General features: G+C 34.5%; 1 protein-coding gene across 1 annotated transcript in view; it reads left to right on the top strand.

The window, feature by feature from the left end:
- LOC133181228 (protocadherin Fat 4-like) overlaps positions 1-14,376 on the top strand; it is a 31,530-nt gene extending 17,154 nt beyond the window's left edge. The window contains exons 10-20 of the mRNA XM_061315767.1: positions 677-854; positions 2,416-2,574; positions 3,033-3,167; positions 3,249-3,371; positions 3,793-3,981; positions 7,310-7,503; positions 7,606-7,963; positions 8,215-8,373; positions 8,662-8,875; positions 10,360-10,418; positions 14,288-14,376. Coding sequence (XP_061171751.1) covers positions 677-854; positions 2,416-2,574; positions 3,033-3,167; positions 3,249-3,371; positions 3,793-3,981; positions 7,310-7,503; positions 7,606-7,963; positions 8,215-8,373; positions 8,662-8,875; positions 10,360-10,418; positions 14,288-14,376 — 1,857 coding nt within the window. The remainder of the gene's footprint in view (positions 1-676; positions 855-2,415; positions 2,575-3,032; positions 3,168-3,248; positions 3,372-3,792; positions 3,982-7,309; positions 7,504-7,605; positions 7,964-8,214; positions 8,374-8,661; positions 8,876-10,359; positions 10,419-14,287) is intronic.
- Positions 14,377-16,441: the final 2,065 nt, after the last annotated feature.

Below are 16,441 nucleotides of genomic sequence, written 5' to 3'. Positions count from 1 at the left end.
AGAGAAATAGCTCTTTAAAAACCATGATGCAAATTGTGCCCACTCAAGTTCGTCTGGAACGAAGCAAGTTAAACAACAAACAACCCCTTTCCATGTTTACCATGAAACACCTCAAAACAACATAGTCGGGGTCGTTAAAAAAAGTACGTGTTTCATGTCAGATAAAGAGATGGATTCGTCCAAGCGTGTTTTATAGATCATGAACATTTTCTAGTCCTTATGTAAACAAAAAATCATTAAGTTTATGAAATTCACAACAATTTTCTTTGTCAACTAAGATATTACATGCATGTTGGAAACATCCTTCAAAATCCAAATCAAAGCTCCCTTGGCTTTTAATTCATTTTTTTAAAATAGAAAATATAATCATTCAACCAAAGAAGATTGTAATTGGATCTTTCTACATATAGGATTGTTTGTTTGATAACGTCCCTTGGAGGGTATGCATATTTAGACCTGTATTCGGCACTTACGACCTTCGAGCAATGAGGGATCTTTTTCGTGCCAGCACCTACTGCGACGCGGGACCTCAGTTTATACGGACCGCACTCAGCGTCCCGCAGTGGGATGCGAACCCGCGACATAAAGATCATCTCCTTTCTCCGCGATTCTAGAGCAAACGCTCTAACCACTGCGCTTCTCAAGTGACAGGATTTTTATGAAAATGTTGTTACAGCCTCCAGAAATACATAATCTACCTTTCAATGTTGATGTCAGTGAGAGTCAGACAGCAGAGAAGGAGTTGTGTGTCGTAAACGCCACAGACCCATCACAGTACGATACAGTCACATGCAACATTCAATCTGTCAGTCCAGCAACTACCATCTTTTCCGCAAGGATTTCCAGTGGCTCTTGTAAGAAAAAGTAAACATACTGCTTGTTGTGGAAAGAAGTTGTTATTATATTATTAACAATATTGCCATGTTTCTTGGAGATCTATATATTACAATTGATAAAGCTAAGGATAACCTTTATCAAAATAGCCAAGTCACTTATTCAGCTTTTCTACATAGATGATCAGAATCTTTGCTTATTGTTTTGTTATTTTAAGACGAAATGTTTTGCATTTTTCAGCATATGAGATTCAATAATAATGCACTTTTCTGTCATTTCCATGGTAGACGTCTTATAAACTGCTTCAAAAAATCACGACTGATAAGACCGATTTTTTTTTTTTACGTCAATGTGCTGCTGCCTCACACGTGAAACATAAAAAATATCCTAAGAACAAATTGAAGGGGGGAAATTTACATGCTTAGATGTTTACATCTCTCTCTCTCTATATATACATGTATATACGAGGGTTGTTAAAAAAGTTCGCGGACACATTGATTTTCGGAAAATCTATTGTGTACTGTGAAGTATGACTTATGTCTGATTAAATTCCTATCTTTTGTTTAATAGTATGTAAAAAAAAATCAGGTCCATTTACTAAAATGTTGAAAATTTACAACAATTTTTACTATGCGGTCATAGGATTCACGGAGCAATCACTTGACGTTAAGTGACGTGACAAACAGATTTCAAACCCATTAAGCTTTTTCATAGTTCTAAATATCTTTCTTTTCTTCCGACTTTTCTCGTCTTTTTCTACTTAAAAATTAAATATCTATATCAAGACATGTTACTTTTCTTCTATAAAGTCTTTTGTGCTGTTTCGGATATTAGTGAGATCTTAAAATAAATGTCCACGCAGTTAAGAGATCAGATATGGAAACAATGCAAAATCCATAGGCGGCAACGTCCATGCGATAAGTGGGGTATTGAGGTATCGATGGAGTTGGTCATTAAAAATGTTAATCCTTCCATTCTTAAAAAGCTACTACCATTTGAATACTTTTGTCCTTTGTACATGTAGGAAATTTTCAGCAACATCTAGAAGCATTTTAGTCTATTTTTAGACATTTTCCTGTCTGCAAACATAATTTTTTAGTAGCTCGGTGCTCCATGACGTTCAATGACGTTCCCATTCTTGGCTTTGTTTTTACGCGTTGACTATTTGTAAATGGCTATAAAACAGTCATTCAACCTCCAATTTAATTCAAAATTTCGGCAAGTGACGTTTTATTAATACTGTAGCGACAGGTAAAATATCATAATTCTTTCTGCGCTACAACTGTGCAATTTTTAATTTCAATAAAAAGTCTATGTAATGTATACGTGCGAAAAAGTAGCATGTTCCGTGAAGCATGCTTTATCAAAATAATATAGCTGTATATTTTTTAAGGATCACCGGAAAACAATAAATCTTTGTATATTTATTGGAAAATAGGTAAAGTTTTTATCTGGAGAGTTTAACCGGTTTCATGGAAATAGCGCGCTCACAATAGAACTTGTCCGCGAACTTTTCTAACAACCCTCGTATATATATATATCTATATCCTAGTATAGTTTCTACAATTTTACTGTTTGTAGTGTATAGTGTGTACTTACAAGCTAATCCTTCCTTGTCTTACGACTCTGTGAATGCATACGACATAACCATTGCTTGCACGGACACCAAAGACACAGTGACGGGAACCTTAAATGTTTACATCACGCAAAATAATCCACCAGTGTTCACTAACTTACAAGGTACATAATCTTCTCATGAAGCACAGCATGTGTAAATTGTAATTGTGTAGTCCATTGTGTTGCCTGGAGAGTAAATCAGTGGCGGATCCAGGAATTTCGTAACGGGGGGAGGGGGGGGCGCAGTAGTAGGCAAGGGGGTCTGGGGGCTGTATTGAAGCCCCAAGTGGGTATAGGACAAAGCCCTGGTAGGGGTCCGGCGGCGAAGCCCCCTGAAGCTGATAAATTCATACAAATAAGAGATGTTTTTTCCTTGATTTTAGGATAATGGACATATAAGTTTTATATACAAAAAATTCAAAAGGGGGGGGGGGGGCGCAATCCCGGTGCGCCGGCCCTGGATCCGCCTTTGTAAATTCAACTTATTATCTGGTTATTTTCTAGATTTAAAAATTCTAATCGAATTAATTGATGTGCTACATGAAAACATTCTAATTTCTAAGGCGATATATTTTCCTTAGCCTCTGTTAATGTAACAGCAACAACCACAACAGGCACCAGTGTTTACACAGTAACCTCATCAGATATTGAAGGGGATCAACTTTATTACAATATGACATGCTCTTTGCCTACTTGTCCATTTGCGATTTATCACTGTAGGTATCATACTTACCACATTAAAATTACCAACTTCTTTTAAATTAGGAACCTTTCTGTTACTCTAAAGTATTTTCTAGCTGGAGATGTGAGATCAACAAATAATCTCATAGGATATACGCAGGCGGGATACGATCTGTATATTTATGTCTATGACGGAAGATCACTGGTTGGTCCGAAAACTTTGACAATTGTTGTGACAGGTAAAAAAATCATGCAGGTTTGTTTTAAATTTCTATTTAAACTATTAGAGTAGGTTATGTACACGTTTCCCAGTAATATCTCACAAGCTTAAGGCTCTACAATTTTGATGAATTAAACTCTGTTTTCAAAGTAAGAAAAAAGTGTTCGAACAATACAAAAATTGAGCTTAGTCATTATTTTTGATATTAAAAATAGTTTGTTTCTGCTTTTTTATGTGAGTAAACTCTTATTTTTAAAGAGTAATTGTTCATTTATTTTTCTTCACTTTTCCGGAATTTCAAGTTTTTCAACACGTCATTCAAAAAAGTGTAATTTAACCTCTTATATTACACGTAATGTACATTTAAATACGTATGATTCTTGATACAGTTGTAAACCTGGTTTCATCAAACCTAGCAAGCCGAAAATTATTAATTCCAGGGATTAACACTGCGCCTAGTATAACAAATCTACCATTGGCATCTGCTATAACCGTGTCTGAAAACTCTGCACTAGGAGCCTCAGTATTCCAGGTGTCGTACAGTGATATAGATGCGACAGACACACATGTATTTACAACTACCTACTCCCCGGCTGCCGGCGGAAACATCTTTACTACTAACGCTGCAAGTACGAATTTCGTATGAAGGTCGATGTAATAGATATGATAAAAGAATACTTAAGTTAAATGTCAATATGTTCTTATTTTTCCTGAGATAGCCTACATTTATAGTGTGTCCCATGGTACCAATGTTTTATATATATATATATATATATATATACATTGTATATATATATATATATATATATATATATATATATATATATATATATATAATTTTATTTCAAAATACGAAATACATTGACCCTTAAAAAGATTCAATTAATAGATCATTTTTCAAAAGAAACAATCCCTTAAGTTCAATGTACAAAAGCGCTATACAGCAGCAATGCAAATTCTACGGGGATTTAACATTACAAAACTGCCTGCCACTTCTAAATGGATCGTGATTTTCCCTTTCTTGCCATCATTTGAATAAAACAATGACGTTGCACAGGTTCGGAATCTGGAAATAACAACTCCCTCGCGCGCTTGACAGCAATGCCTGTAATTAACATTGTCGATTTCCGTAAACTTCAAAACCACATGATACTTCATGGTTTCAAAGTTGTACGCATCCGGTCTGAAGAAAATAGTTTGGATATTATAAAATTTCATGATTAGTCATATTTTCTTTGAAGACAAAAAAATTACGTATCTTAATTAAAATGTGAGATGGAAGCACTCATATGGAACAAACTATACATTATTCCCCCTCCCTTCTCTCTCCAGTTAAAGTCAAGAAACTCGCTTGTCTATCCAAACGCTCGATTGAACTTTTGAGATCGAAGTGTGTCTTGTGTCTGTAAATAACTGTGGTTAATCACTGGTAGCAGATATACGCTTAAAGGGAAGAAAAATCAATATTACAAAGACATACAGCATTTCCAGTGTAAGTGATACACGTTATACGCATCCTTAGATCAATGCAAGTTTGGCCAAGATAGGAGAAAGAATTAATTTTAAAAACTTTTATGGCAATTCATACAGAAAATAGATTTCACCGGAATATGTCAGTATATAGCGATGGGATAATCTTGTTACATAAGTTTTCTTAAAAGAACGAGAGCCGTTTGATTGGCATTTGGCGGGAATCTGGGCGCCTTCAAAAGTAAAAATTTCATTGATCTGCCACATAAAAATCGAGCATTCCTTTCAAGTATCAGGTTCCTTTAAAATGGAAAGGGAAATATTTTCCTGACATTTTGTTTTGATTTTCAAAAAAAAAAAAAAAAAAAAAAAAAAAAAAAACGAAACAAAACAAAACCAAAAATTTGCTATATTTGGGTCATCTCTCATGTTTTTAAAACTTTACTTATGTGCATTTTATTTCATATAAACCATTGAAACATTTTAGCTCACCTGAGCCTAAGGCTCAAGTGAGCTTTACTGATCGAAATTTGTCCGTTGTCTGTCGTTGTCGTCGTCGTTGTAAACTTTTCCCAATTTCATCTTTTTCTCCAGAACCACTGGGCCAATTTCAACCAAAGCATCCATGGGTGAGGGGGATTCAAATTTGTTCAAATGAAGGGCTACGCCCTCTTTCAAGGGGAGATAATAAAGAATTGGTGAAAAATTAATAGCATCTTTTAAAAATCTTTTTCTCAAGAACCACAGGGCCAGGAAAGATGAATCTCATGTGGAAGCATCCTCAGGTAGTGTATATTCAAGTTTTTTTTCAATTCATGACCCCCGGGGTAGGGCGGGGCCACAATGGAGGATCAAGTTTTTTCAAAGAAATACATAGGAAAAACCTTTAAAAATCTTCTTCTCAAGAACAGCAAAGCCATGATAAGTCATATTTATATGGAAGCATCCTCAGATAGTGTAGATTCAAGCTTGTTCAAATCATGACCCCCGGGGGTAGGGCGGGGCCACAATGGACTATCAAAGTTTTACATTGAAATATACAGGAAAAATCTTTATCTGACCAGTAGAGCTAAAAACCAAGTCGTTTGACAGTTTAACTCTGTGTACTGATTTATTAGGGCCCCGCTCTGCGGGCGCCCTATAGTGATCAGTCTGTCCGTCCGTCTGTCCGTTCGAGATCTCTTGTCCGGAGCATATCTTCTCTCTCCTTGGCCCAATCTGGCTATTTCACCCACAGAGTGTCTTTGTGTAAAGGGTGTGCAGTGACCTTTAACCATGTTTCTAGGTCTAAGGTTAAGGTCATAGCAGAATTATACGAAAAATCCTTGTCCAGAGCGTATCTTCTTTCCCCTTGGTCCAATGTGGCTCATACTTCACTCACAGAGTGCCACTGGTCAATGGAAGTGCAGTGACCTTGAACGAAGTTTCTAGGTCAAGGCCAAAAATAACCTCTCTGTTTAAAATCTTTGTTCTGTGCATAATTTCTTTCCCTTAAGTCCAGTCAGCCTCAAACTTTACCAATTGATTTTGGTAGAGGATATGCAACATTCGTGATTTTTGTGCCGTTTTTTGATAGAGGGTATGAAGCACTCGTGATTTTCGTGCCATTTTTTTTTATAATAACAAGGAATACATATAGAAGCTCTCTGGACTCAAACAACACATCCCGTAATAGTACACAGATGTTCTTCTTCAAAATAAACCCTTTTCAGCTACCTTACATTTTCATGTTCGTTGCTGAAAGCGGGGCCCTTTGAGATGGCCACCATCTCAATGATATCTAGTTAAAAATTTAAAAACAGATGAATTATTGTTCAGTTGCACCGAGAGCTAAAGCATTCCTTCAACCTACTGAAACTTTAATATACATATAACTGCATTAAACTATTACCTTTTATCTTATTTGACCAGGTATTTCAATGTAAATGTAACGTGTTTTATGTGCGTAGCTTTGTAGTCTGTCCAGCTGTGGTCAGCTGAACAAATCGTGGAATTTAAACTAAAAATGCTTCGTACAAGATTTCTGCAGAACACACGCCAAATACGCCCATCTTCTTTCATATTACAACAGAAATAATAATTAAAAATATATGAATGAACTCGCTATTTCCTTCGGAATAAAAGTTTCACCTGGACTTTGTCAAGGAAACAGTTAAAGGAGATACATCACTGTATATGGCTATATACGACATATAAAACCTCGGACTGAGCGAGCAGTGAAAGATTTAACCTCACAGAAATCGTATAGTTACTCATTATTTTTCAAGTCCAAGTAATGTGACTGGTTCCTCTTTTCAAAATAGCATTTGTTGGAATACTTTTACATTTATTGGCGTAATTGCAATTAAAAATCTACATGTATTACGTATTAAAACAAACTGGAGATATGTTATATGCACCATAAAGTGCATATGTTTGTAATATTGGTGCAGCTTGTTTTATATGCTTTGGTAACTTTATCAGACCATTTACATGTATAATTTACAGCGGGTTTAATTTCAACATCCTTTACAACAAACATCAACTACGAGAGTCTCGCAGCAGCGTCCATTGACGTTAATATTCAAATTTCTGATGGTACGGACTCGGCAACGTCCAATCTTACTATTACCATTTTGGACTTAAACGAGGCTCCGATTTTTGGGAAAAATCTATATTACCTTACCGGGCCAGAAGGATCTGTAAGAGTTAACATTAATTCAAGTTAATTTGACAGTAATTTAACAGTTAAGTTTTTAAAATTTTTGTCAGTGAATTCATCATTACATAATCACTGATTCTAGGCCGGAAGTAGTGTAGGAACACCTGTTTTTGACGTCACAGATCCAGATACAGGAGCTACTCAAAAGTACAGCATTAACTGTCCAGAGTTTAACATGAACACAAATACAGCTGCTGTCACATTAGCAACAGAATATGATCTTGATATCAGCGGAACCGCTTCAGTGGTCACATGTAATGTCACTGTGACAGACGGTCAACTAACAGCAACGTCAGTGTTACAAGTTACACTGAACAATATCAATGACAACACACCAACTTTCAGCCAATCATCCTACACATTCTTTGCCCAACCAAACGTGGGTGTAGGAACCGTCCTTGGTTCCATACTTGCCACAGATGCAGACATAGGAGCTTTCGGTAAACTTTCCCTCAACATGCTTTATTAAACCTTTTTTATTTATTTAACAAACACAAGAATACACTTACATAAAAATAGTATCTGAGTGACTAGATCTTTTGAGCACCCTTTTGATCTAATTTTTACATTACATTTTTGACTTGAAGAACAATACAGATATATAAAGGCAACATAATCTTGTCATTATAGCATTGTTTCCAGAGAAAGAGTGCTATATATCAACATAAAATTTGTCTTGTGTTATATTTAGGAACATTATCATACACCCTGGATCAAATATCTCTTGGGAACCAATATTTTGGTGTACAGTCAAATGGAGACTTCTACGTTAATGCTCAACTGACAACCTTTTCAAATGGACAGACATTGAGTGTAACAGCTATTGTCACAGACTCGGGGGGATTAAATGGTAGGCAACAGAAGTATCAATTATTTAATGCAATGTAGAAAAAGGTCGCTTACTGATCTCTGCTTTTATAGAGGATTTAATATGACTGTTACGAAATCTAACATGAGGATGATATCAGAATACGGGGGAGAGGATATTTTCCAAAACACAGGCCTTCCTACAAGACACAGATTATAAATGAAGGTTTAGTAAGAGTTAAGAAAATTTACTTTTCTTCATTAAATGTCAACAAAATGTCTAAATTTACAATGATAAATAATTGTACAGTTACCCCTTATTCTAATGCAGACACAGCCACAATAACTATTGTGATACCCCAGTCGACTACTGCAGCCCCCACTACAACTACTGATCGACGTGTGACCTTTGCCGAAGACCCCCGAAATGTCGCGTGGATGTCTGCAGCTGTGGTCATCTTTATAGGAATTGTTGGTCTAATGGTGTACCAATCTTTTCGCTTTGGTGATTACGCCAGGATAGGGAAATGGTGCCAAAAGTCAAGGTTAACCACTAGATTTTTTTTTACTATTAAAAACATATCCCTTATTGGTAGATTGATTGATTACTGCATGTTTAACGCCGAGTCGGCAATATTTCAGCCATATTTCGGCGGATCCTTTATTGGTACAAACAACAGATCTATGTTTACGAGATAAATGCATCTCATCCAATTATTTGAGTAAGGAGGGATTATTTATCAACTTTATTGACCTTTGAATGTATTTTATTAAAATTAACAGAATATTTGAGGTGAAATATTCTGTAAACTTTTATTTGTCGACGGAAAAATCAGCAAGCATTACTTTTAAATTAATCGTTTGATAGCGAATATTTCCCGATGCCAGCCACTTATGTAACTGTGTTATTACAATGAATGTCATACATGTACAATTACAGTCATACATAAGAATTACTATCGAGTTTTGACAGTTTTCCAAAAAAGTGATAAAACTTCCCAAATGGTGAACAATAATTTATTTCAACCGTCTAAAATAAATTTTATTACTATTTTTTAATAGTACGATTTACTATTAAGCAAAATGCGTCTTATTTAAGAGAGTTTTAAATTAGTATTGAATTTTTTTTTATCATTTAATGAAGCAAATCATAAAGTCACATTGCCCCCCCCCCTCCCCCCCCCCCAAAAAAAACACGAACATTTACAATATCTTTTATTTCACTCGTATTGTTTCACTCAAATTTAAAAAAATTGGCATGCACCATATATAAGCAACATTTTTGGAAACACATCATGAAAAATTTCAATTAAATATCTCTATAAATACATGTAATATTTGTTTCGATTAAATAATGTTTACGAAAAAGCTGTTGTCGGCGCAAGCAACTTTGACCACTTCAAAAACAGCTAGTTGTGTTTGTGAACTTGATAAGAATAATGCGTCTTTCAAAATTTGAAGTGTAAATTCGACACTGTGCTGTATTTGATTTTCTGTTAGCTTTAGAATAACCTATATTATACATACTAAAGTTACACATCAATCGCGAAATAAATTCTTTTTAATAGGAAATTTTCCAACACCGATCAAAAACCTAACTGCTCGCGGTCTCAATGTATGACGTCCAGATCCTGACTTTCAAGTTCGTCGTCATTTTTGTTAGCCTGCCAATCGTCTTATCCATCGGATAAGCAATCCTACCAACCTTGAAGAACCTTATTTACTAGGTGTAAACCAGTGTCTGAGACACGTGTTTGTGTTATTTCATCATTTCCACCTCTTTTCCCATTTGAACAAGAGTCATACCACGCTCAACACAGTACTGCATGATTATTTATTTGGTGCGCCGCATTATTGCCCGACTTCGTTGAAATATCCAACGAAAATGTGTTAATGCATATACAGTTATATCTAATGTATTTACAAATGTCAGATAAGGTGTGATATACTCTATTCCGATAACATAACTTGACAAATTTGGTTTCAACTTAAAAAATATGAAATATTAACTCTATTCTTCTTTCTACAGTAGAAGACCTTCATTTCGACCAAGACAGAGTTACAGGTTATCCCATTATAATACTAGAAGTAAGTAAATGTAGGCTTTGTTACCTCCAGTTTAAATCCATATTAGTGGTGGAAAGAAGTCAGAGGGATTTAATTCTGTGGTAACTAGTGTCTCATTGCAGCCCGGAGAACCGGGCTGCTCTATACATATAAGTTTAAGTGTTGGTATATGGGGATTGAGGTGGGAGAAGTTATTCAGAATTAAAGGTTTTCTAAACATTAAAAAGATTGTTAATCAGAATGTTCTTTCCCTTTATATAGTACGAGATACACAATATGTTTACTTCCATAAAGTGAATCTGTAAAAATATATATGTTTTTCATATTTAATATATAAAGTTCCTTATCATTTACTATCGAAAAAACGACAGGTCCCTTTTTTTAGAACATCGAATTTTACTTGTCGCATAAAAACGTAAAAATGTACTTTACACAGTTCGTGTTTTATATTCTTAAAGTGAAAGACATTTTTGAAAATAGGTGATGCATGTGTCTGGTTTCAAATTATATTTTATGCAGCCAACATTCACTTGAGAAATTGATAAAGTTTAAAAAGGTATCGTTTTTGTTCGATTTTCATCCGATTATAAGTTTTCAAAATATTCTCGACTATTGTCTCCATCATTTAGACGCATGCCTTTTTCACACATACACTGTAAAAAATGTGCTTAGGAAATAAACACTTCTATTACGTGTTTAGATCTAAACGTGTTTGATATTGTGTTTAACAACAAAACACTTATGTCTAAATGTATTTAAAATCTATACGCGTTTAGATATTGAACATGTTTTTTGTTTTAAATTCGGTCAAGTGCAGAGTTATCTTCCCGGAAATGATACATATTTGAACGTTAATAAGCGCGGTTGTCGAAACAAAGAAAATCACAACAAAACAGTAAACGATGTTTTCAAGAAAGCTGAAGAGAAATTGAGTGCCAACCACCGCAGAAATAGTGAAAAAACATGTGAAAGGCTCATTGTTATTGCTGTAGTGTATGTATACTTTTGTTTTTATATTAAATAAACATGATGAGCAAAGTAAATAACATTGCATTTTATACCAAGGATGTTTTTCGGTGTTATATCCATGTATTCATTAATGAGAGTAAATATTGAATCTATAGTTGCAATAATATTTATTTAAACATTTTTATTATATGCTTAGTAATTAATGTAAAACTTCAGCATGTTCAGTGAGGAGCACATACTTTTACTTAAATGCAACGTACGTCCTTTCTTACAGGTTAACTTAATTGGATAGCCGAGAGAAAGAACAAAATTCATTTCTGATAATGGATGCGAGTTATACTGCCGTAAAAATACCTTCAAGATTATCCAGATACTCTACTGGTTTGTTTACATCACGACGGATTTGAAATAGTGATCCGTATTGCATCACACTGCAAGAAGCACACCATAGCTGGAGTCTTTTACATGTATATTTACTTTGTATTGTGCTGCTGGTACAAAATGCGGACAATTCATCACAATTCAACAACTTGGATGTTACTAACTCTTTAGATGCCAGTTAGTTTTATATGTCAAAACTTCTAAAAGACTGTAACAAACAATGGAAACCATTCACAAGTAAAAGGAATTCCACCGAACAATGATTCCGTGACTGTGTGAGAACACTTTACTGTGTGTTAGGCCTCTTTTTATCATTTTAATATGATGTTTAGAAGTAAATAAAACTTAAAACGGACACACCTCTTAACGTTATATGTTTGGTTTTCTTGCAGATCCTTGTTTAAAACATTGATATGTTTAGCTTCTAAACGCGAATCTAAGTGTTTAGAATTGTGTTTAACCTCTAAACATGTATGTATTTAGGTTTAAAACACTTTTCATTACGCGTATTGAAATTCAACATGTTTAAAATTTAAACGCATAAAAAAAAGTGTGACAAGAATGTGCTTAGAAATGTGTCTCTCATCTAAACACATTTTTTACAGTGTATCGAAGCGGTTTGATGATCAAGACTCATTCCCATTGTTTACTTTATTTATTTCCCGGGCGACAATTGATGGTTACATCAATGTTTTCTTGTTCCTTTTGTTGCTTACTTAAGAATGGTGAAAAGTAGAAGCTCTGTTGTACTCTAAAGTTCATTTTGAGTGTGAAACAGTTTAAGGTGACCTGAGACACAAAGAAATGTATGTCTATCATCTATTGTTCCGGCCTGTAATCGTCTCTTTTCGTTTATCTTTGAACATATACAATTTAATTGCCAAAATTTAAACCAATTTCAGAGCATTTTGGAAAAGTCCGAAATTGCGTAACAGTGCCTGTCTAAAAATATATAGAACCACTGGGCTTCAAAAACGCTTTATTTAAAAGCTTTCTGACCTGGTGTAATTTCAGTTTCTTCAATTCATGATACCCAAGAGCACAGAAGAGCCAGTATAGAATTAAGGGATCAAAGATTTACAAAGGTCATGATTAGACATATTAATATATAGGTATCCTCAGGTAATGTAGATTAGATGATGCTAGAGAAATTCACACCGAATATATTAAAAACGTGTTAAGAAATTTTCTTCATCATTAATACTACGACTTTCGGGACATGTTTGATTGACACACCGTTACTTTTAATGGTGCTGCCATAGTTTCAAGTCTAAGTTGATCGACATTCTTTTTCTCTGTTATACTAGGTACAATTCATTAGAGCTGACGTCTAGAAACTTCTGGTTTTCTAATATATCAACAAATAAGTCTAAATCACAATGTTGTTTATTTTTTTTAAATTATGGCCCTGTATGAAATGCGGGAGCTCCTCAGGAATCACATTGTCCGCCCGTCCGACTTTCTGTCCATGAACAGGCCCGTAGAACGCGGGGGGGGGGGGGGCTTTTTCCGGAGTATAGTATTTTGCTTTAGTTACAGTGTAATTATCCTTTAGATGCTTCCTCCCCCACCTCTTTTTTTCGCTGCAAGGTGGTGCACTGGCAAGTTCCAGGATTTGGACGGTAAACTAGGTTTTTTTGGGGGAAAAAAATTGCTTATCAAATTATTTTGGGAAGTTGGCCCCTTCACTTTTTGGTCAGTTTAGATTTTTGTTTTGCTTGTCAGATTGCCATCCCCCCTTTTCTTTGAAAACGTTTGCTACGGGCCTGATACACTTTTGTGACGCGATAACAAAAACAGTTTTATATGAAATGTTTCAAAACTTTATACAGAAATTATACTTTAATAAAAGAAGAAGACACATATACATTTTGAGTCATATCGCTTTGCCTGTCTCTATGTATTTCCGAATGTACGAGTTTATAATGAAAACTTTCGTTGCGATGCAAAATATCATTGCAATTTAAAAAATCCAAATTTTGTACATAAGTATAACTATGAGAGGTAGGCTATACACATTGGGGTCATATTGGTTTGTATTTCTATACTTTAAGTATGCCCAGATCTATATCATTGAGCACTTTTGTTGTGATGCGATTTCTGACTTAGTTTTTATTGTATTTCCAAATGTACGAAAGTACTGTAGTATAAGAGGATTACACATGCATTTTTAAGTCATATTAAATAGCTTTGGCTGTCTTTTTATATATATGAATGTATTTTGGTTATGACTAAATAAGTCACAACTATATCAAATTTTGTACATAAAGCGGTGGCCATAAGAAAAAGACGCAACACTTTTGTATTGACGTAATGACTTAGATAGTAGTTCTATTTATTAGTGATTTTTCCATGTCACATTCCGCATGTGGTAAAATTAATTTATGAAGCACAGTTGTCACTTTCCTATTACAGCCCTAAGTGAGGCAATCACAGTTCTGTTTTTAAGTTAGCTTTTGAATGCATCACATGTTGCCTTAATAAAACATGTTATCACTATCTATGAAGTGAATTTTTAACCTGATATCGTCCTTCTCTAGGGATTCAACAGATACCTGAGATTCGGTACAACTCTCATATCCCAGAAAGCGATTGGAAACCATGGCAAACCGGAACGCAAGATTTATGAGTCTCATCAAGGTTTAATCCATTCGTTTAAAAAGTCTTATATTGCGAATAAAATCATTTTGTAGCAATATAGCTAATTTCTTTAAACTTTGCTTATATTCACAGTATACATGTATTTGTTGCTTTTATCATGTGTATATTGAATAAAAATCTTAATACATTTGGTGGATTTGTTTACATAAAGAATGTTGTCACAATGAACAATCGTAATTTCAATACAGAAGAATTATTATTTCCTGGGGGAGGGGGTTCCACATCAACTGTAACAAATGTCAGACACGGAAATTTTTTGACAAGCAAAAAAAAACTATATGTAAATAAAAAAAAATAACTTGTCAATTTCTTCTGATAGATTGGGGTCTTTGTTTCCTAAGCTGAGAGATTTCCAAGGCCATTTTATCGTTACATTTTTTCTAATACATGACTCTACTTTACCGTTTTTTAAGGGATCCGTGTTCTTCAAAGGAATTGGTCCAAGGTCATTAATTTTCCATAGAAATTTAATAAATCGGAAAATTCCAGGGGGTTTCTAACCTATCACTCTAGATCCGCCAATGCTATATTGTAACCTTTTTCATGGGAACAACACTACAAATATTATATTGTATTCTTTCAATAGAAATTTTTGCCTTTTGGAAGCATTTCTTGTTGACTAGTGAATTCTCTAAACAATAAAGCTATAGGTCATTTTAAGTTGTACATTTAAGAAAGAAATAATTTACGTCGTTATTCAATGAAGGTGACGTTATGAATATCAATAGCGCTAGCTCTGCTTGCATATTCAATGGCTCGCGCTAACTAGTCAAGAAATTGAGTTTCTACGTTCTATCAAGCTGGAGGGCGTGGTTTTATCATTCAAAGAGTTACTAGCAGTGTTTTTCAACATACTTCTTTGTTATAATGTCTTCATTGCGTAATTTGTAACACTAAAAGACGAGCACTTATAGTTTTTCGTCATTTTTGCACTTTGTCTGTCCTATTTTCCCGCCAATTAGCACATACATGTACATGTAGCTTCTATGACGTACCTGTGATGATGTATAAAATTCACTTCCAAATAACAAAAAAGCGGCTTCTGAGAGGTAAAATTTCGTAACATGTTGTGATTTTACGACAAAAAAGACAAAATGGATAAGTTCATTGTGATTTTGGATACCTATCGTTTTTTTAAATATAAAATTAAGGTGATGATATGAAATGTTCAAGTAGACAAATGATTTTTTTAAAAAGACATAAGGACATATTTTATGAAATTGGTCAAGTGCTTTCGATGTCTAGTAAGTTGTTATGGTACAAGTCAAGCTCATTTTGATAGTTTACGAGATTGTACCTTGGATATAAGCATTACTTCTTTTTTTTTTTGACAGCTGCTTTTTCAATAAAAATGGAACCCGTAAATTTACTTCCGTTGCCATTGGTCATTTACAAAATTATTTTGTTAAAAGACATTCTGATTGTACACACAAGTACTCTAAAGTTGATATTAAAAAGATGTCTGAGTTTCTGATTGACAATATCTATGTGGTTTTTGGAGTCCAGATCTTGCAACAATCCGTTGGAATTCCCATGGGTACCAATTGCACCCCGTTGTTAGCAAACCTATTTTTGTATTCATATGAAGCAAAATTTATTCAAAATCTTATAAATGAGAAAAAGAAATCCCTTGCTGTGGCCTTCAACTCGACATTACGATATATCGACGACGTATTACCAATTGACAATAGTTATTTCCATTCATATGTCGACACGATATATCCCAGTGAGCTTGAAATAAGAGTTATCACAGAGTCTGACACATGTTTCATATTTGGATATTTTACTAGAAAAAGACGTTAATGGTAATCTAACAACAAAGCTTTATGATAAACGTGATGACTTTAACTTTTTATTGGTCAACTTCCCTTACTTATGCAGCAATATACCTTCATCACTTGCATATGGGGTGTATATCTCTCAGTTGATTCGATACGCAAGAGCAATCTCTAAAACGAGGTAAGTTATTGACAAACAAGTTGATGAAACAAGAATAACAACAGTCTCGTTCAAAGTCATCATTTCGTAAGTTC

The sequence above is a fragment of the Saccostrea echinata genome, unplaced genomic scaffold, assembly GCF_033153115.1.
Source record: "Saccostrea echinata isolate AGI-Se365-2 ecotype Australia unplaced genomic scaffold, CSIRO_AGI_Sech_v1 ptg000001l, whole genome shotgun sequence".
Classification (NCBI taxonomy): Eukaryota; Metazoa; Mollusca; class Bivalvia; order Ostreida; family Ostreidae; genus Saccostrea; species Saccostrea echinata.
Note: the sequence above shows the minus strand (reverse complement) of the source record. Positions and strands in the feature narration are given on the sequence as shown.